This window comes from Gossypium hirsutum, chromosome D10 (assembly GCF_007990345.1).
Source record: "Gossypium hirsutum isolate 1008001.06 chromosome D10, Gossypium_hirsutum_v2.1, whole genome shotgun sequence".
In the NCBI taxonomy this organism is placed as follows: domain Eukaryota; kingdom Viridiplantae; phylum Streptophyta; class Magnoliopsida; order Malvales; family Malvaceae; genus Gossypium; species Gossypium hirsutum.
The window spans coordinates 59,582,661-59,605,924 of NC_053446.1; the positions used below are offsets into that span (position 1 = coordinate 59,582,661).

Here is a 23,264-nt window from a genome sequence, read left to right on the forward strand (position 1 = left end):
AATATGATATTATTAAAAACACATTTTACTAAATTGTCTAGAACTTCTATTTTTTTTATTCTGTATTAAAAAATGTTCTAAGTTTATAATATTTTATTTTACTAATAAATTAATGTATTTTTCTAGTAAATTAGATTTATATCTCCTTTTTAAATAAATAAATTGAAATTGGGAGAGAGTAATAAAAGAAAGTAAACAAATATATCTTTCATTAAAACATGTTAGAGAGAAAAGTTGATGAGAATTATAAACAAAATGTAACATTTCCAAAATGAAACAAAAAGGCTATAATATGACAGAAAACATTATTATTTATTTATTTATAATAATAAATGTAGTTAAAATATTACTTGAAAAATATATTAAAAACCCGAAAAAATTAATTCATTGGTTATTATTATATGGTCTTATTTTAAGTAAAATGAATTAAAATCATTACAAATTGAGATAAAATTAGCAAAAATCTCAAATATGGAAAAATGAATACTATTTTCTGTAATTTCTTCCATTTTTCTTGAACATGTTTGTACAAGAGAAAATTCTAATCCAACTTGACTGTGCTCAGTATAAAAGAATGACCACCCTCTGTAATAATCTAATTAAAAACTATAACAATTTCAATGGAATAAGCAGAAGACCAAAAAAGCAATGAAAGAAATGTAGACATCGGAGATGATTTTGGGGCTAGGAGGTCGGAACAAAGGTTCCGACGTAACCAAAACCGGCGATGAAGAAGGCGATAGATTGAAGGAAAAGGAATATGAAATACCGATTCTTTCCAAATCCCATATCATAGCAGCCACAGAAGAATAGGTATGCCCCAACCCCAAGCTCTAGCAGATGGAGCCTATAATTACATACAACCATCAACCACACAATATATATGATCATCTTTTAGGGAAATGTGGTTAGGACTAATTACCTTTCTCCCATTCGGATATGAGTTCTCTTGGAAGCTTTTGCACCTGATTTAGCCTTGAGAGCATCTCCTAATTTCTCCGTAACAACCCATTCGTTCACTCGTCCGGCCTCCAATAGACCGATAAATGTTGCCTTAGTCCGATGTAGTGACATTACATTCTCGAAAAGAATCCAAAACATCACCAAATGCAATGATCTGTAGCATGCATTGGACATATGCCTTAGATACGAACATTTTAAGAAACAAGTTGGGAATATAGAAATATAACCTTGGAGTTCCGACAGCATTGAGAAGGGTGATGATAGAAGGAATGTAGACTGCTCCCCATTTAGGAACTTGGACTTCGGGAACGAAAACAGTTGTCGGTAAAACGACACAGTAGAAAACAAATGTGACAATGTGAGCTACTATCTTTCGGACAAAGAAGAAACTGTATATCACATAAAACTTCTTCCATAGAGATACTTTCTGTCAGAAAAAACAAAAGCAGGTTAATTACTAAAAAAGTTGATTTTGATTTTATGGTTTCATTAAAAGTTTGGGATTGTACCCTATTTCTTATGATTTCGATTGCCATTTTCTTGAAGAGGTTAGCAGGGCCACAGGACCATCTATGCTGTTGATACCTGTAAGCTTTGAATGTACTTGGCAATTCATTTTTCACCTAAATTAAATCAAGAATATATACATTAATGGAATCCATTTGGTAAAAGTAGACTAACATTATATTTTGGTCCTTCTACTTAAAAATGGATAAATCTGTTAAAAATAGTTCATTATACATTAGCTGAGATACATGTGGCACACCAGGTATCATTTTCTAGTTATTATGTCTACCACGCCAATCTTTAACAGTATAAAAAAATGATATTTTTAACCAAAAAAATCAATTTGCTCTTTGATTTAATATACATAAATTAATTTACCAATTTTTTGAGTAGAGGGTGGAAAATATAATTTGACTCTTAATACAAGTATATTTTTCTAATTAAGATCATTAACAATACCTTGAGGTTACCAACATAAACGAATTTCCAGCCTTTAAGACTAGCCCGGACAGCCAAATCCATGTCTTCCACGGTTGTTCTGTCTTTCCATCCACCAGCTTCATTCAATGCTGAAATTCTCCATACACCAGCCGTCCCTGCAACGTATGATCTAGCCTTTTATTAACCATGCATAAATATAGAAACTTTGCTTTATTTAGAGGTCTTAAAAACATTTGATGCCCTTTTATAAAGGTGGGTTTTACCATTGAAACCAAAGAAAGCATAGGTTGAAGACCCCACTTCTTGCTCCACTATGAAATGGTAATCCAATGACATCTCTTGCATCCTTGTCATTAAGCATTCATCTGAGTTGACTGCAACACAAACCAAAACTCATAATCATTATGTTAATCCCAAACCATATAGATGTTAATCATTTCATGGAGTTATATCTATGTTTTACTTATGATAATAATAAAAACCCATCATGACTTATTGAATAAAAAATGTTGAGGGTTTAATCATATGAAAACGAAAGATCAATGCAGTATCTAGCAAATTAATCCATTGTTAATCTATCAACATCATGTGTTATATTTTTTAATGGCAAATTCACGGTTGGACATTTTGGAGGCTAGACACCGACAATTTGCTATAATAAACAATAGATTAAAATATACTGTTAGTCCTTGTATTCAATAGAATTTGAGATTTAGTCCTACATTCTAAAACGTATCTTGATTAGCCGACCGCCAACCTTTCTACACCTGGCAACATTCTTTTTTTGGCCCAGTGATATCATCAAACCTTAATTTAAAAGGAAATATATATATATTGTCAAGAGACACCCTCGTGACCAAAAAAGAGTAGAAGAAAAATGGCAGACAGGGAGGACCACCGACACACACGAAATGAAAGGAAAGGTCCAGCAGAATGAAAGCAAAATCGGTAAAAGTGTAATTAAGTTTCTGAATTACTCTTTTTTATTTAAAAAATGAGTAAATTATTTTTTATACATTATATCAAAAAATAAATTGATCCTTTTTTCTATAAAAAGTTTTCATTCAATTCTACTGTTTAAAACGTATCATTGTACATCAGCACAATGTGCACATGACACATCATGTGTCACTTTTTAATTATTCCATCATACTAATTTTTAACAATATAAATGAATAAAATTTTTCAATAAAAAAAATTAATTTATTTTTTGATTTAATATCCAGGAATTAATTACCCATTTTATTTTTTAGTGAAGGAACAAAACGTAATTTGAACCTAATATAATACAAGCAAAAGCTACTTAACAAATTTGAAGAATTAAAGGAGGGTACCAAATTTCCAACGTGCTTGAACGAGTGCGATTTCAGGATTGTTGATGAGGAAAGGGATGGTCCGGTATAAGAAGTCCGGTTCAGGCTGGAAATCAGCATCGAAAATGGCGACATAATCACATTGTTTCACGTAGCTATGTTTCATTCCTTCTTTCAAAGCACCTGCTTTGTATCCATTCCTGTTGTCCCTTATCTCGTACTTTATATTTATGCCTTTGCTTGCCCACCTTTTGCATTCTTGTTCCACCATGCTCTATCATAATTACATTTCAGAACCCAACATCAAAACCCCATGTTCTATGTCTGTAAAAAAGTTACTTCAAAAAAATTTTAATGAGACAAAACCTTAATGGCACGATCTGTTGAATCATCGAGAACTTGAATTATGATACGATCAGCTGGCCAAGAAAGTCCACATGCAGCTCCAATGGATAGTTGATAAACCTGTACGTAATGTAAGCCAACAATGTCTCAGATAAAGTATACAAAATGAAGCAAAGTATATACAAAGACGAAGTGACGAACCTCTTTTTCATTGTACATTGGGATCTGTATGAGAACCATGGGATAAGCAGAATTACCAAGCTCAACATCATCCTTTATTACCTCCCATTTGTACATTTTCTCTGGTTTTCTCCCTAACAACTTGAGAAACACTATGACTATCCCCATATACACCCTTTCCACGAAAAGCATTACCGACATTGCCAGACATACAACGACCATAACTTTCAAGAACGGCACAAGCAGCGGCGCCTTGGTTTGTTTCCAGATCAACCCAATTTGGCCTGTCAAGGCTATCGTACCATCTTGACTCTCCATCAGGATATTCTTTAACTCTTATTATTATGGAATGCTCCTCAGATAGGAGCCTGCTTGAGAAAGTAGTCTCTATATATATGCGTGTGTGTGTATGGTTTGGTTTGGTTTGATTACAAAGAAGAGCTTGAGGGTTTGCGAAAAGAACACGGATGTTTAGTTTGGTTTTCAAGAGGGGGTATGATTATTGCTTGTGAGTCACGTATAGGCAAGGTTGTATAAGAGACAGCAAGCTGGACTTTTGTCAGTAAGTAGATCAAAAGCACTCTATTTCAGCACCACCACCCACTCCCCTGAACCATCACAAAGCAATAAGAAAAGAAAAACTTAGATTTTGCCAATCAAGTTGTTTAAAGAAGGGAGGCCTGGATTAGAGCTGATGCAAGAAGAAAATGCCTTTGTGTTTTTGTATATATATTATCATTTGTGATTGCATCTCCAAAAATGTAATACACCTTTATACGGCATTCAACATTTGTTGAGTTGAGTATACTATATTAACAAAAGTATTGAAAAGAAAAGTTGGGCCAAATTAAGAAAAAGACAGCTGATCTTAGACAGGCAAAGAAATTAGACTGATTCCATCAACTCTCGTACCTTTCAAATTTAGTTTAAATTTTTAGTTTAGACATCGCTTTCAATAGCCTGGATTTATGTGATAGATAGATGGGAGAAACCATAGGAACAGGCTGATTTATTTTATTTTTTTAATACAAAAGCTAAAACTATTTATAATCTTTTTTTAATCTATAAATAAAAGAATAATGCGTTTTAACACAGTTTTACGTCCTCCAGTATTGACAATCATGTTTATGTCAATCTAGTTAAGACTCAATCAACTACTCTCATTAAATTTTATTCAAATTTATTCTAATATTGATTCAAATATTTCGATTATCTATTAAATATTATATAGTTATAAGAATTTATTTATTATTCTAATTATAATTTTAAAACAAATAATAAGATTTTGTTTTGTTTTTTGGGTTACAATAAACAGAGTGGCATTTATATTAGAAAAACATAAAAAAAAAGAAATTAACGTGAAACACATTCCCGTTTTGAAATAATTAGAAGTTTGTGATTTTGTTTTCATTGAGCAGAATTGAATGGAATAATGATGATGGGTAGGCTGCTTCAATTTTCGGGTACTGCCTATTATCAAAGTAATTTGACTGCTTTTTGGTAGGATTATATACTGAAATATTCATCCCTACATAGGTTTAATCACCTTTTGAATAGGAAAAAGTCAGCACATTTAGGAATCTTTTGCATTCTTAATTGCCCTCCCTTTGTATTATACATTTTATTTTATTATTAAAAGAAGATGTGAGGAAAATGAATGGTGGAATTCATGTTCTTATATGTTCTAATGGCGATGGCTTTCGTGCATGATATCTTCCTTTATTATTTTCTTCTTCTTTTTTAATTAAGAGTTTGACTGATTGGTAAAGGAAGGAAATCATTTTCACTCATTTCATCCATTCACCAACAAATTAAGCTCTAATCATGGAAGTTAAAGGACATGAGATTGAATCCCCTTTGGGTCTTTTGATTTGGATACTAAGATCAAATAATTTTTTTTTCTATTTTATTTGACACTATTATTATTGTTGTAATTTGGAGGAGGTGATTTTGAACACATTTTTTTTATTAAGAGTTGAAGAGAGGTTATAAGTGAAAGTAAGCATTATATAGTAAAAAAATAAAATTAGATTTGAGTGTAATTATTTGCAATTATAAAAGAGTGACGTGTTTGAATAACTATTATAATTTATGGGTCTGATTGAATTGAGTGAAATTGGAGGACCCTAATTACACTCTCGAATTTTTAGGGGAATGATGAGAATTGGGGATAATTGCGCATGTAATACAAGCCATTACTAATTATCTGGCTTTCCAAACACACATAAATAATTTAAATTAAAAAATTATTTTTCTATAATAATATATATATTTTAATTTTAGGACATATATTTTATTTTTAAAATATAATTATATATTTATTATTCGATAAAAAATATTTTGCTAAAGAGCACATCAAGTCTAAATGTTTCACTCAATCTTTTACCTAATAGCAAATTAGGTTTAGGAAGGCTATATTATAAATTCCATATTCGTTTTGCATCGAAACGTATATAAGCACCCTCACATAAGTTCTATAAAACCTTTTTTTAAAAACTGTTATAAATTCTATATTATTTTGGGCCTAATTTGGGCCGGGTGAATAATAGTAACTGAAATATTATATAAAAAAGAATTTTGATTTGCAATTTGACAGCCTAGCATAAGTCAAATGCGGAATTAGGTTTATAAAACCAATTACAATCAAAGAATTACAAAGTTGGTTTAGATTTTAGATTTTAGAGTGCTAAGAAATGTGTTTAAGACAAATCCCAAAATTGGTTTAAGAATTGCATCCAATAATTCATAAAACTAGTTATGTAAATATAAAAAGTTTTCTTGTACTATTTCGTGGGGTACAATACTATTTGAGAGAATGGAGTTAAAAACAAACACTAAAAATGGTTCGTGAACTATTTAATTTAAGACATTCAAAACTTCGAAATGTGGTTTAGAGAATATTTGTTATTCTAAAAAAATATTGGTAATGTAAAGAAATTGAAATATATATATTTAAACAGTTACGATTTGATAAAATCAGAATCTAGCTTCTAAACGGTTACAATTTGGCACAATCAGAGTCTGATTATTGGGAGTTTTTAGGAAATTGACTTTGCAAATTTATCGTTTTGTCCCTTCAAAAATTAGTATAAATAGGAGGTCATTCTCCTTATTTTTCATAGAACACAATAAGAGAAGAACTTCTCTCATCCTTTTGTTATCTAAATTCTGGTGTTCTGCGAAATTACACGAAAGGGAAATTCTGTCTATGAGATTGGATTTTAAGTGAGATCACTCCAATCTTTCTTGGGAATTGAACCTAGTGTGGTTTCGTTAGTTTTCTTCCTGTTTATTTTCTGATCAGATTTCTGACCAATTGCTATTGTTTTTTCGATTTTGATTCCTTTCGAGAAGAGTAATACCAATTGTGTTCTACCTTCTTAAGTATTCAATAAGGTCCAATAAACCTCGGACTCAGCTTTCCCTTACGACCAAAGCTCAGTACCTTCTTCCATAGTGATACTTTAAGAAATACTTGGTCCCTAACACTGAATTTTATATCTTTCCTCCTCAGGTCAGCGAAGGTTTTCTGTCGATCTGATGTCACTCTCAGTCAATCTTGAATCATCTTAACAACATTCTCAGTCTCCTATACCAAATCCGAACCAAATATCTTCTTTTCCCCCAACTTGGTCCAACACAGAGGTGTTTCACATTTGCGACCATACAATGCTTGTCATGCCCTGAAAACTGGGTTAGTAGAATCGAGTCTTTAAATCGGGAGTTGTGTCAAGTATAAAAAATTAGGGTTGTAAGTGAGTAATTAAAGAATTAAAATTACATATTTGGGTTTTTATTTTATTAACTAGCTTAAAATAAAATTTAATGTTGAGGTCTAATTTGAAAAAAAAAGGATTTTATTTGATTTAGGACCTTCTTGGAAAATGGGGGAATAAGGAGTGACCAAAAGGACAAAATGCCCCATTTGTTAAATTAGTCTTCTACAAAAGAACACCCACCGTTTTCTCCTTCATCTCTTAAACTAAACTATTCAAAAGTTTTCCAAAACCTAAAATTAGAGATTTCTTTCAGAATCAGTTCATTCTTTTAGATTTATTAATCTTACAAACACCAAAACAACCCCCAATTTCAAACGAAAAACGTGTTTCTTCCTCAAATTCGTCATTGTTCTTCTTGAGTTCAAATCCTAAATTAGAGTTGTAAATTGTCATTTTCATCAAATCAAGGTAATATTCTAACTTTCTATGCTTAAATAAAGAGTGATGTTAATTCAAATCGAATTTTAAATGAGTAGATTTGGATTAGATATTTTTAAAGTATGTTTGGATTAAAAAAATGGTAGATCTCGAAATATTGAGTAAGCTTGTGTTTTTGAAGTTATTTTTTATTCATTCTACCCTAATTAGAAGGTATTTCACTTCAATTTGATAGTTCATAACCGAATGTTTAAGAATAAAGTGTTTTCCCCTTTTACATGTTCTTAAAAGCTTCTATTTTTTGAAAAAATTAGGATTACATATTAAGGTGAAATTAGTTGTTTAGATATGATATTAAATGTTATTTAAGATTTTTGAAATCAAAATGGAGGTTTAGAAACAAGGTTAGGGTGTCAACTTTATTTTCGACAAAACTAGCTAGTTTTCGATAGTGAAAAAGGAGAGGCTTGAATTGTGTATTTCTTGTTGTTCGGTTGTGTGCAAGGCTATTTTTTGATGAGTTTGGAATATGTTTGTTATGTGTGTTAAGTGTTGGGTCAATCGGAAGCCACTATGAACAAGCCTAAAGGTAAGAAAAAGCTTGTTTGAGCTTTCGACTTGTAAGCAGAAGTGTAATTGGTGAGTGTCCGGAGTCGCTGCTGGTATGTGTGATTCATAGCATTAATCGAGAGCTTGTGATATGGCATATAAAATAGTATTTTTAATGTGCATGCTTAACATGTGAATCAGATTTATAATCAGTACAATGGGCATGCTTAACATGTGAATCATATCTCAATTTCAATATCAGTGGCATGATTTATATATCATGCATATCATATAATGCTAATATATCACACATCACAAGTATTGGAATTTAAACATATTTTCACAATTAACATTGAATCAAATCAACATAATCATACAATCACAAACTGCATAGTTCGAAAATACTTACTTGTGAATCACCTTTTTTATAGGTTTAACATCCTTTTTTGGATACGTAATGTATTCATATTATTTCGTATTATAAAGAACTTAACAGTGTCTCAATTATTAATATATATAAATATTTTATTTAACAACGAATCATGTATGTATATTTAATATTGAGTTGTACCCACACCTGATGATTAGTTTTGCCTTTAGATCTAAACTCCAATATTTAGTGATGACAAAATTAAACAGATCTCCCACTTGGTCTGGTTCAAATAATGATTTATCATTAAAATACATTTATTAGCCTTGGTCATGAATTCAATCTCAAACTCATAAGGGAGTGAGTAGAGGACTTGCTCTTATTTTGTTTCGATGACGAAGTTCAATTGATTTCTTATGGATGAAGAGAATCCGAATAATCAAGTCAACCTTTCAAAATATCATGTAAAAATCAGTTTCTATACTCGATTATACGTAATGAAAAAATTGATATAGGTTTCCTATTGATACTTATGTTACTAAGATTGAGTTGGAGAGATCAACAATCACTGGAATAACGATTCGATGGAGGAGAATTATCTCAGGAGAAATCATCATCCAAAATAAAAAAGAATAGATTAGGACTAGAAATGATCTATGAAAATACGAGAGGAGGAATAGAAGTTCAATTATAACTAAAGAATTGAAGAGGAAATGAAAAATGGCGAAGAACAATGACTAACACAGTGGTAGTACGACAATACTACGATGGCAGAATGACGGTAGTGCGGTGGTGGTGCAACGGTGATGAGGTGTGGAAGAAAGGGTAGTTTTGATGATGATGTGGTAATGGTTCGGTGAGAAAGTGGTGGCCAACAGTGGTGATTAGGTGGCAAAAAGTAAAATAAATGGTGGTTGAAGGAGGAATAATAGAGAAAATGAAGGAGAGAAAAGTTGGAATAAAAAAATGTGATTCTATCGTGTCTAGGTGCATCGGACAATAATAGCATGGTAAATGAAGGAAAAATGGCAACAAGGGGACAAAGGGAAAAAAAAGATGGATCATGAGGGAACCAATAGAGTGAAAATGGGGATATTGGGGGAAGGTTGACTAGATAAGCAAGGAAAGAATCTTCCATTGCATGGCAACTATGTATGGACGACACAAGGGGGTTTGACCAAGGTTTAATGTGGAAAAAAAATTCTAAATAAATATATAGGTGAAGGGAATTGAACATAGGATCTTAAGGAAATTAATTAAGCTCCTTACCACTAGACTAATTACTTGCTTGCACATGAAATAACAAAATTAAAATAGAAAATATGGGGCGTGACAAATTTACTTGCAAAGATTCCTTTATGGGAGAATGTAGTACTTGCTTTGAAGTACGTGAGGTCTAAAAAGAACCTAGCTGATCTACTAACTAACGGGTTAAGTAGGAAAGTAGTTCTTGATTCATCGAGGGTGACAAATCTTAAGCCAAATGGTTGAGGAATTCATAGTGAATACCCAATTTAGTTCTTTAAGTTCAATGTGGTCAAACAAAACCATGGAAGGCCTTATAGTGTACATTCTACCTATCCCTATGGCGAACAATGTACATGTATAAGGTTAAGTTCTCACTCTTAATGAATTAATATCCTAGGATTTGGGTAGTCCTATTGAGACTTGATGAATTCACCAACATGTGCGGTTGATTTTATTACTCTTAATGAGTTCATATCCTAGAATTTGGGTGATTATATTGAAATGGACTTGATGAATTAAACGAATTTAAATTTGAGAGGATGAGCTCAATAAATGCTCTTAATGATTTCATAGTCCTAATTCGGATGGTCTATATTGAGATAGATTTGATGAAATCACCTACGTAAGTGTGAAGGACTAGCCATCTTCTATGAAAGACATTAGGTAGTCTTTCTAGAGCACTTACCAGCATCCCGAGGTGTATTGGCTAAAATTTGTTGATCTATTGTAGAACATCAATTGAATCTAAAATTAGTTGTGTGTCATGAGTTAATCCTTATCTTAACAACTTTAAAATTCTCTCACTTGTTAAAGTGAAGAATCACTCATTTCACTATGTACTAGTTCAAATCCACAAGATACTACTGCTTCAGTGGCTAATTTTGCTATTTCTCTTCTCATGTTTTACCCTTTTTTATCATGTTTACAAAAATTATTTTGCACTGGTGGGGAAATGTTGGTAACGCAAAGAAATTGAAAAAAAATATTTTTAAACAGTTACGATTTGACAAAATTAAAATCTAGCTTTTAAACGGTTACGATTTGAAAGAATTAGAATCTAGCTATTGAGATTTTTTAGGAAATTGACTCTGCAAATTTATCATTTTGCCCCTTCAACAAATAGAATAGAAAGCCATTCTCCTCAATTTTCATAGAACACAACAAGAGAAAAAACAACTTCTTTCATCCTTCTGTTCTCTAAATTCTTGTGTTCTACGAAATTACACGAGAGGGAAATTTTGTCTAGGAGATTTCTTTTAAATGGGATCATTTGTGACCCCTCCAATCTTTTCTGGGAATTAAACCTAGTGTGGTTTCGTCGATTTTTTTCCAGTTTATTTTTCGACCAACTATTTTTGTTTTTTCGGTTTCGATTCCTTTCGAGAAGAGCAATAATAATTGTGTTCCACCTTCTTTATTCAAGTGTACAAATATTGAAGTATTGTGTTAACCTTGGGAGGTGACATCCACTACACGATTATGTCGATCAAGGCAAATTTACTTCTAAAGCAGTGATTATTCCATGACACAATAATTTCTTTATTTATTTACACTCAGTTTGATTTCCTATCAACGCTAACAGTTTTATTTTTGCAACAGTATATTTCCAATAGTTGAGAGGACATTTGCTATTTTAAAAAAATTCCCATATCAACAATACCACCTCAATATAGTCTAAAAAATAAGGTCGGATCGTGCTAGAATGTTGCATACTTCATAACTTCATTTGTAGCTGGATTGAGATGGTTCATACTTTGAAGAGTACATGAAAAATGATCCTAATAATCTTAGTTATATAAATTCAAATATCAATTTAAATGATTAAGAAATAGGTCAAGGACCAACAAGTTAATGAGTATATGTTAAATGCCAAAGAGAGAATAATCCAACAAATATGGAATATTAAAGCAATTAGATAAAATTGCATACGATACTTATTTTTCTTGTTATTTTTATTTGTAATCGTACTGTCAGCTACTTTCTTGGATTAAGATATTACATACAGTGGGTTAATTTTAATTTTGTTACTTTAACGAGTGAGAGGTGTTCCATTCCATGACTAATTAATTTGTAATTAAAGATGAAGAGTTAGAACTTAATTACAAATTAATTGACTCTTAATTATATATGTCTGATCGATCCTTCCGCTAGCTCAATATAACTCTGCATTGATTGCTTATAAGAACCATTTTATAAATGGATGAAATGATGTATGAAAAATAGATTCTATGAATTATTATACACAGTAAATGTATTTTCTCAAAGTAAGAAGAGACAACTTAGCAATTAATTTAATTTATTTGGATTATTATTTAATTGAATGTAATTAAATAATTGTGTCCAAAGTGAAAATTAAATTAATTAGTCATTACAATTTTACTAAATAAGACAATTCAATTTATTTACTCATAATATCTAATACGATAAAGTTTTTATAACTTTGATGAAATTAGAATTGTGTTGAATAATTATATGAGCTTATTTTAATTTAATTTAAAACTCAACTACACATACATCTATACTCAATACATGAAAAGCCCTAGAGAGCCCAATTAATAGGCAAATGGACAACACACTTTGATGGTAATCCTAGTGTTTGCCGCCTACCTTATAGAGTTCTAGTAGAACTTTTCTTTTCTTTTATTTTAAAATATTATTTCCCCTCTCTTAGTATTCTAGTAGAACTCTTGTAATTTTCCCCTATATATAGTGACTAGGAGCTAGCAAAAATAATAAGAAAAGATATTGGGATTCTTTGTTGAATTTTAGTAAAAACTTTATTTGGGTTATTTTCTTGGAGTTCAATAAATTCTATTTTTCATGAGTATTTGTTAGAGTTGTGCGACCCAAATTCTAAGAGATTGCTTATAAGTCAAGTTAAATAAAATATATTTTCTTTCTAAAAGATTTAGTATTTATGAGTATAATATATTTAGCATTTGTTAAAATAATATATGACTTTGATTAGAATTAGGTTTTTTCAACCTATAAATAGATGTAGTTGAAACTCCTATTTAAATCATTCGAATTCGACATAGTGAATTTTGTTCTCCTCTGTCCGTGGTTTTTTCTCGAAAGGGTTTCCACGTAAAAATCTGCGTGTTTTTTATTTTTATTTCTTTTTTCTTTGTGATATATTATCATTATCGACGTTCTATTTTTACAAATTGGTATCAGAGCTTTCGGGTTGTTCATCTCGATCATGGTAATGGCGTCTTTGAAGTATGAAATTTTGCTGTTGGATCGCAACACCAGATTTGCGTTGTGGCAGATTAAGCTATAAGCAGTTGCAGATGGATCTAGAGGATGCCCTACTAGAGATAGATAATATGCCTTCGATATTAACAGATGAAGAGAAGAAGCGTAAGGATCTAAAGGCGCTAACACAATTACATCTGTATTTGTCTAACGAAATTTTGCAGGATGTGATGAAGAAGAAGACTGCCAATGCATTATGGAAGAGGCTGGAACAAATATGAATGTCGAAAATTCTAACCAGCAAGTTACATATGAAGCATTGTCTTTATACTCATCGTTTGGAAGAAGGTGCGTCTGTGCACGAACACTTAACAGTGTTTAAAGAAATTCTTTCAAACCTAGAGGCCATGGAGGTTCAATATGATAAGGAAGATCTAGGGTTGATTCTACTTTTTTCGTTGCCCCCATCTTATTCAACCTTTAGAGACACGATTTTAAAGCCGTGAGTCTCTCACAATTGATGAAGTTTATGATTCTTTGACCTCGTATGATAAGATAAAGCATATTGTGGTTAAACCCGACTCTAAGAGAGAGGGTCTCATTGTTCGTGGGAGAAAAGATTGGAATGCTAATGATGATCATGGAAGGACACAGGAACAGAATCCTCACAGTAAATTTAAGGGTAAATCAAAGTCTTCAAATAGAGGTAAAACTTGTAACTTCTACAAGAAGAAAGAGCACATTAAATCTGAGTGCTATAAGCTACAGAATAAGATCAAAAGGGAGGCTACGATTTAAAAGGAAAAGCAACTAGAAAATTTCGGTGAAGCTGATGTTGTAGAAGACTACAGCGATGATGAACTTCTAGTCGCTTCTGTCAACAATTCTAAAGTGAGCGAGAAGTGGATTCTTGATTCGGGCTACACCTTCCACATGAGTCCCAATCGGGATTGGTTTACAACTTCTGAAATAGTGTCTGAAGGTGTTATTTTGATGGGAAATAATGCTTCGTGTAAAATTACAGGTGTTGGAACGATTAAAGTTAAGATGTTTGATGGAGTTGTCAGAACACTTAGTGACGTGTGACATGTTCCAGAATTGAAGAGATATTTAATTTCGTTGAGTACTATTGATTCAAAAGGTACAGATACACAGCTGAAAGTGGGGTTTTGAAGATTTCCAAAGGTGACCTCGTTGTGATGAAAGGGCAGAGAAAGACAGCCAAGTTATATATTTTGCAGGGTTCTACTATTATTGGTGATGCATCTGTCGCTTCCTCTTCCTTGTCAGAAGATGATATTACTAAACTTTGGCATATGCGCCTACGGCATATGAGTGAGAATGGCATGATAGGATTGAGAAAAAGAGGACTTCTTGATGGGCAAGGAATTTACAAGCTAAAATTCTGTGAGCACTACGTTTTTGGGAAGCAAAAGAGAGTTTGATTCACTAGAGGAATCCATAACACAAAGGGAATGTTAGAGTATATTCATTATGATCTGTGAGGGCCATCTAGAGTGCCTTCGAGACGTGAAGCTAATTATATGCTAACTTTTATGGATGATTTTTCTAGAAAAATTTGGGCATTCTTCCTGAAGCAGAAAAGCGATGTGTTTTCCGCATTTAAGTCTTGAAAAAATATGATTGAAAAATAGACGAGAAACCAAATAAAACACCTCCGCACAGACAATGGCTTAGAGTTCTGTTCTGATGAGTTTAATAAACTGTGCAAGTCAGAATAGATTGTGAGACACTTGATAGTTTGTCATACTCCACAGCAAAACGGAGTTGCAGAACTAATAAAAAGAATGATCATGGAGAAGGTTCGATGTATGTTGTCAAATGCCAACTTACAAAAGACATTTTGGGCCGAAGCAGCCTCTACTGCATATTTTTTTATCAATCGATCTACATCTGTTTCCATTGACAAAAAGACTCCACAAGAGGTATGGTCTGGTAATCCTGCTAACTATTCTGATTTAAAGATCTTTGGGTGTCCTGCGTATGCTCATGTTGATAATGGAAAATTGGAACCGAGATCTATTAAATGTATTTTTCTTGGCTATAAAGCTAGTGTGAAAGGGTATAACTTATGGTGTCCTAAAAATAGAAAATTTGTAATTAGTAGAGATGTTGTTTTTGATGAAACTGCTATGCTACCTAACTTATCTCTTAAAGACTCTTTCAATAAAGAAAATCAAAAGCAGGTGGAGTATCAGATTAATCCAGAATCTACAATAGAGTCGACTCCTCAAGCTAATACACAAATTCAGAATAGAGTTGCTTCTTTACCATAATACTCTATTGCGAAAAATAGAACTAGAAGAGAAATTAAACCCTCAAAGAAGTATGTCGAGGCTGATTTAGTTGCTTATGCTTTAAATGTGATTGAAGATATAGATGCAAACCAAGAGCCATCTAATTATTCTAAGGCGGTTAGCTGTGAAGACTCAGAAAAGTGGATGTTCGTTATTCAAGAGGAGATGGAATCACTCCACAAAAACAGAACATGGGATCTTATAAAACTTCCTAAAGGTAAAAAAGGTTGTCCCTTGTAAATGGGTGTTTAAAAAGGAAGAAGTGACTCCAAGAGTTGAAGAACTCAGATATAAAGTAAAGCTTGTTGCAAAGGGTTACAGTCAAATTCCCAGAGTGGACTTCACAGAGGTGTTCACCCCAGTAGTGTAGCATAGTTCGATTTGAGCTTTGCTTGGTATTGTGGCCATGCATGATTTAAAGCTTGAGCAGTTAGATGAAAACACTGTATTTTTGCATAGAGAACTTGAAGAGGATAATTACATGTAACAACCAGAGGGTTTTACAGTCTCAGAAAAAGATGACTATGTTTGCTTGCAGAAAAAGTCCCTTTATAGTTTAAAACAGTCACCAAGACAGTGGTACAAGAGTTTTAATTCATTTATGACTTCTTATGATTTCAAAAGAAGTAGTTTTGACAGTTGTGTTTACTTTAAGAAAAAAAGTGATAGTTCTTTTGTGTATCTACTTCTTTATGTTGATGACATGTTGATAGCAGCAAAAGTAAAGGAGAGATAAGAAAGGTTAAAGCCCAACTAAGTGAAGAATTTGAGATGAAATATTTGAGACCAGCAAAAAAGATACTTGGTATGGAGATTCTCAAATATAGAAAAGCAAGTAAATTGTACCTAAGTCAGAAAGGGTACATTGAGAAAGTTCTTTGCAGGTTCAATATGTAGAGTGCTAAGCCTATTAGTACTCCTTTAGCAACCCATTTCAGACTTTCATCGGCTTTGTCTCCACAATCAGATGATGAGATTGAGTACATATCACATTTTCCATACTCTAGTGTAGTGGGATCTCTCATGTATGCTCTGGTTTGTTCACGTCCAGATTTATCATATGCAGTCAGTGCAGTTAGCAGATACATGGCAAATCCCGGTAAATAACATTGGAAAACAGTTCAGTGGATTTTAAGATAGTTACGAGGTACTACTGATGTTTGCTTACAGTTTGGAAGAACTAAAGATGGAGTCATTGGGTATGTTGGTGCTGATTTTACTAGAGACCTTGATCGAAAAAGATCTCTCACAGGTTATGTCTTTACAATCGGAGGTTGTGCAATCAATTGGAAAGCCAGTTTGCAATCTATAGTTTCTTTGTCTACCACTAAAACTGAGTACATGGCGATTACTGAGGCTTGTAAAGAAGCTATTTGGTTAAAGGGACTCTTTAGTGAACTCAATGAAGACCTTCAAATTAGTACAGGATTTTGTGACAATTAGAGTGACATCTTCTTTACAAAAAATCAAATGTTTCATTAGAGAACAAAACACATTGATGTTCGGTATCATTTTTTTTCATGATATTATTGCTCATGGTGATATTGTTGTGAGCAAAATTAGTACTAATGAAAATCCTACAGATATGATGACTAAGTCACTTCCTATAACCAAGTTTGAGCATTACTTAGACTTGATTGGTGTTCATTGTTGAAGTTAAACCCTTAAGGGGTTTTATGGAAAAGGTGAAAAACTTACTCGTTGAGAATTAGTGTCAAGGTGGAGATTGTTAGAGTTGTGTGACCCAAATTCTAAGAGATTGCTTGCAAGTCAAGTTAAACAAAATATATCTTCTTTCTAGAAGATTTAGTATTTATGAGAATAATATATTTAGCATTTATTAACATAATATATTTGACTTTGATTAGAATTAGGTTTTTTCAACCTATAAATAGATGTAGTCGAAACTCCTCTTGAGATTATAATTGCATACTCTTTGGAAATTATAATTCCAGTTTGTGATATTGAAATTTTCGGTTTTGGATTCCCTTAGAGAAAGTCGACTTTCCCTACTATAAAGTCTTAGTTTTCATCCTATATTTGGTTATTAAATAGAACCCATTCTCTAAGCATTGAAGAGTTCAACAATAGCGTAGAAGATCATTCAGTTGAAAGCCAGAAGGATTTAGATGCTAGGTCCAATATTTAACAAATCTCCCTAACTGAAAAAATACAAGTACTAAATTTGGTGAAATTTATTACTATAAATATCACAATCAAGATCTAGTTTTGTGAAAATTTCTAAAATTTATCTGTGCAAATAAAACTATTTTTCATAACTTGTTTTTTCAACATTTACACCCCTTTTGCTAGATCACAAAAAATTGTACTTTGTATTGGATATTCACTTAGTACTTTCAACTTGAATTTTCCTCAAAATCCTTCTTAAGGAAGCATCACTCTTAAAAGGTCATGTTTGATTGGAAAAATAACTTCATTCATTCGAATAAATATCTCCATTCAAATGAATTAGTGCCAATAGTTGATCTGTCATCTTTGCCATCAAACATTACATTTTGAATATTGCAAAAAGCTTTATCAATTTCACAAATTTTTAATAACAAGGATACCAGCAATGCTTACTACAATGACAACCATAAATAAAAGCAGAACTTCTATATATCATATAAACAACATATTCAATAAATGTAACAACAACAATTCGATAATAATTTTAATGATTTAAAAAATTGTTAATAACAAATAATCCAATAAAAGTAACATCAACTTACTACAACGACAACCATAAACAATAACACAATTTTTTTATGCCATACAAAAAAACAAATTTTTAACAATTGAAAAATTAATAATAAGATAACATTCACTACACCAAAACAGGCTTTTAGCGGCATTTTTTAGGCCTTTAGCGATGCTTTTTAGTGTCGCTAAAAGTATTTGTGGCACTTTAACTAGCGCCGCAAAAATACCGCTATTGACAACGTGGCTAACTTTTGCGGTGTTTATATAAAAAAACGCCGCTAAAGAACATGATCTTTAGCGGCGCTTTACCCACAAACGCCGCCAATGAATATGATCTTTTGCGGTGCTTTTATCACAAACGCCGCTAAAAATACAGTTCTTTAGCGGGGCTTATGAAAAAGCGCCACTAATTTTGGCAAATTTGTAACATCCTATTTTCATCCATTTACAATCCTTCTTGTAACATAAAATCCAACCAAAAACGGAAAATTTAAATGATTCTTCAAATTCAATGAAAAATATATGATATAAATTCATAACTGAATTATAATTCAAAATATTCTTACAATAATATTAAAATTAACAATGTTAAAAATATTCTTACAATAACTATAGCACACTAAAATGTTTACACAATCACCTCCCAGAAACAGGTGCAGTAGTAACCATAAGAAAAAAAAAGGAAAATACACAAATCCAGAAACAACAGTTTTTGGCAAACACTTTTTCAAGAGTAATACCTAAAAATAACCCCCTGGTTTCAACAAAAATGACACTTAGAAGTCTCCTTGCTTTGTCTTCAGTTTCAAATCTTAACTGCAAATAGAAGAATAGAAATGCACTTCAGATTCATCATATTTGTTCACATGACAAATCAAAACCCAATGTTGACAACTTAAACTACACAAAATACCTGCAAATGCTGCAAGCAACAGACTAGATCAGCCTGAATGTCCTTCTCTTGCAACAGGGTTCCCAAATTATCCTGTCAAATGAATGTGCTGTAAGGGCAGGAGAAGAGAAAAGCATTCAATAGATTCAATCTTTTTAAAAGTTAAAGCAAAACTGTCACTTTTACCAGAATATATTTCTCTCTTTTCACAAAAAAATAACTTAGAGAACATTTTTCTGCATCAGCTCCGCCGCCGCAATACAAGTCACAGACCTTCAATATTTACAAAAAGGAGTTAAAATATGAAAAATAAAATATACCCATTTGCAAATAGGAAGTAAAGAAGTGAGAGAACCAAATCTTTCAATCCTTCCCAGAATTCAAATCTTTCAATAACATGACAACAGAAGGAGACAACCAAATCTAATTCAAAAGAGAACTCCACATAAGCCGACCTAATCTTTCAATCCTTCCCAAAATTCCTCATCTTTAGAGTAAATATTTCGAGAAAAGTTTACATACTTGAGAAATAGAAAAACAAAATTATGCACCCGAAAAAATTGAAAAAAACATTATAAGAAAACAGCAATAAAGTAGATACAATTAGGGATTCAGCAAGAGATTTCACATCAGATTGCTCAGATAAATGTAAATCTGCTACTTTGGCAATCAGTTCTGTATGGCCTTCTACCACCTGCAATGTACAATAATTTTCTTTTTCATTTCAAATTTCTCAAGAACCAAAAAAACCATTACCATTTCCATAACTGCAAACCCTCAACTATTACCATAGATAACTTCTTGAATCGCTAAAGAATATCCAAAAAAGATGGAAATGCAATGAAATGGAAAGTAAATTTTCAACAACAACAATAATAAAAGCTTACCTCTGAAATTTTTATGGCTTCTATGAGCTTCTGCAACTCGCTGCTGGAACTTGAGTTCTCCATCTCTAGTCTTTTCTTTTCTTTTTCAAACCACATTCACAAAAAAAATCATTCAATGTTAAAAATAAACTCAATTTATGTCATTAATCCCTGTACTATGCATAAATTGCAAATTTAATTTAACTACTTTTAAAATTTTGAATTCCAAAAAACATATGTTAAATTCTATTCTTTTCAAGATCTTATACAACAAACATATATTATCACATATCAACTTGTTATTTTCATATAATACTTGTAAAAGAACCAAGAATTTACGGGCTATCCTTTGAGTTAAAATTGAAATTTTAAAACTCAAAAAAAAAAAACATAAAACTACAAATAACCAAACTGAAGCACTTGGATTAAATCGAAAAAATATAAAAATTAAAATTGACCAAATTATAATACAAAAACTAAATCCATAAATTAGATATGATACAAAGATTAATAGCAGAATTTAACCATAAAACAATTACAAATCATGTCAAAATTCATAACAGTTTAATTATAGTCAATTTGAAGGATTAAATTCCACCATTCAACAAGCATATAACACAACATGAAAGTTATGCAAGTTATATATAAGTTTATATATAAGTCATGTAAGTTATTATGTAAGTTATGTATTGTGCAAGTTTATATATAAATTTTATTTATGTATGTAAGTTTATATATAAGTTATGATATGATTGATAAATTTGAGTTATGTAAGTTATGATATGATTGATAAATTTTTAAAAAAATATATATTAAAAAAGTATATAAATATTAATAAGTTATGTAAGTTATATATTAAAAATTTATAAGTTATGTAAAATTATGTAAATTAATCAAATATAATTTATTCTATTAAATCGGAAATTATAATATATTTAAATTGTCTATATTTTTTAAAATAAGTAAATTTAAAAGTGATATGATTTAAATCTAAAACATCATAATTTTTAGTGTGTTTATTTTACTAATTCAATCAAAACCTCATTTATTTTTTACATCACTTTTTATTAATATATTTGTTAAAGATTTTTCCCACATCGCATGTACATCATAATTTAATACTATTCAATTAATTTCAAACTATAACAAAAATAACTAGGGAAAATACACTAAAATAAATAAATTTCATTTATTTTGAATCTTTATATTCAAAAAAATTTTAATTGAATACAATAAAATTTTAATAATGCATAAAATTAATAATGCAAGCACTTTCTATAGGCATTTTACTAGTTGGTCGCATGAAATTAAAGAAAAGGATTATGAAATTAAAGAAAATATTTCAAAACTCATAACCTGGAAGCTACAGCACTTTTTAAGTTATGTGGACAATGCAAAATCTTTGTTGGATTCATGAATCAAAATCACCATAATTGTTTCATCCATTTTTCTTCTTCTCTTCTTCTTTTATTTTATAATCATTTCACCAAAATCCCTTTTTTTTCTTTCCTTTTTAGCAGAATTTTGAATACCAAACAAAAAAAACAGGTTAACGTCAGAAAATCAGTAATATATAATTAAATTAAAAATTGAGATTGCTCAAAGTTCATTGCCTCTCAAGTTGTGATAATTTCAAGTTTCTTTCTAACAAGCTACGGCTTTTAGAATGGATAAAATATCCTTTAAAATCATTGCCTTCAAGCTTCCAACTGGACAATCTTTTTGCAGTACATATCTTGCCATATAGTCGCATTGAACAACTTTGGAAGGGAAATATAGTAAAAACTAATTCATCTTATCCCTGTCTTTTAGCTTATTTTAAAATGAATGATAATTTTATTAAGATGAAAAAAGAGCAACAAAAATGAGTTTACTTAATTTTTCTCTTTTCTACCTAATTTATTATTGTTTTCAGCAGCCCCTGTATAAGTTAAAAGTGTTCAACCTCAAAGGCTCCGAAAATCTAATCAAGACACCTAGAGGTTTTGAACAACTTTGGAAGGGAAATATAATAAAATCTAATTTATTATTGTTTTCAGCAACTAGAGTTTTTGGAAGAGCTTGACTTAAGTGAAACAGCCAAGAGAAGACCACCATATTGCATTTTTCAACTTAAAAATCTTAAAGTTGTGTATTTCAATGGGCGCAAGGGAGCATCATCTAAGTTACGAATGAATCTACCTTCCTTATTGAAGTTAAACCAAAGAACAATGATAGAACCCATGCATATCCACATACAAATTTAGGCATTTTAAAACAGTTAAGCAAAAAGGAAAAAAAAATAAGAATAACCATCGAAAAAATCCCAAATTTGATAGAAACAAAACCGTAAATGTAGATCGACAATCGATAAAAAAAAGGCTTATCTGGGATACAAATTTTCCAGCTTTGAATGCTCGATTCAACCCTTGCTTCGGTTCAGTTGATTTCTGAGTTCTCCTATGTTTCTTTTTCTTTGTATTTCATGCATATCCACATACAAATTTAGGCATTTTAAAACAGTTAAGTAAAAAGGAAAAAAAGAATAACGATCGAAAAAAATCCCAAATTTGACAGAAACAAAACCCTAAATGTAGATCAACAATCGATAGAAAAAGGCTTACCTGGGATACAAATTTCGCAGCTTTGGTAGATCGATTCAACCCTTGCTTCGGTTCTGAGTTCTCCTCTGCTTCTTTTTCTTTGTATTTTTTCCCCTTTCGATTCAAGCTTTCCTCTGCGTTTTCTTCCCAAATTTCCTTCTTTCTCAGACAGTAAAGGCATATAACACTTAAAACTGATAAGTTTAATACCGTGTAAAGAAACGGCGCCGTTTAAAGAAATTTTAAGACATTTGCGGTGTTTTAGGCAAAAATGCCGCTATTACTTCCATAAAAAAAATTTCATTCCTTTAGACAAACGGCGCCGTTTTGGCAAATTTTAAAACATAATTACGGCGTTTTCTGAAAAAACGCCACTATAAAAATTAAATTCCTCAACTAAAACGACGACGTATAGAAAATTTTGAATACATATTTGCAGCGTTTTTAGTCTCAAACGCCGCTAATGTTACCTTCTCTGGCGTTTACAGAAGAAACGCCACTAATAAATTAAATTCTTGTAATGAAACGGCACCGTTTTGGAAAATTCTAATACATATTAGCGGTGTTTTTGCTATAAACGCCCCCAAAGCTCTCATATTTTACAATTTTTTATATTCAATTATTGTATATTG

General features: G+C 31.4%; 2 protein-coding genes across 5 annotated transcripts; both read right to left on the reverse strand.

Annotated features, from left to right (window-relative positions):
* Positions 1-474: 474 nt before the first annotated feature.
* On the reverse strand, positions 475-4,373 carry LOC107950197 (glucomannan 4-beta-mannosyltransferase 9). Its single transcript, XM_016884999.2, has 9 exons — positions 3,771-4,373; positions 3,591-3,689; positions 3,246-3,498; positions 2,175-2,285; positions 1,930-2,066; positions 1,473-1,586; positions 1,191-1,390; positions 923-1,117; positions 475-847 (listed from the first exon to the last, which is right to left on the reverse strand). Exons 1-9 carry the CDS (start codon positions 4,065-4,067, stop codon positions 685-687), a joined length of 1,569 nt encoding a protein of 522 aa, XP_016740488.2. The 5' UTR covers positions 4,068-4,373; the 3' UTR covers positions 475-684.
* A 14,478-nt stretch (positions 4,374-18,851) lies between these two features.
* On the reverse strand, positions 18,852-22,848 carry LOC107950198 (uncharacterized). Of its 4 annotated transcripts, none has more exons than XM_016885001.2 (6): positions 22,654-22,848; positions 20,072-20,151; positions 19,813-19,878; positions 19,371-19,457; positions 19,206-19,277; positions 18,852-19,108 (listed from the first exon to the last, which is right to left on the reverse strand). In XM_016885001.2, the coding sequence occupies exons 1-6, from the start codon at positions 22,811-22,813 to the stop codon at positions 18,929-18,931; spliced, it is 645 nt and encodes a 214-aa protein (XP_016740490.2). In that variant the 5' UTR covers positions 22,814-22,848; the 3' UTR covers positions 18,852-18,928. The 4 variants fall into 4 exon arrangements, with proteins under 4 accessions (XP_016740490.2, XP_016740489.2, XP_040959393.1 ...); XM_016885000.2 differs by having other exon boundaries at positions 19,786-19,878; XM_041103459.1 differs by lacking the exon at positions 22,654-22,848 and adding an exon at positions 22,426-22,444 and having other exon boundaries at positions 19,786-19,878.
* Positions 22,849-23,264: the final 416 nt, after the last annotated feature.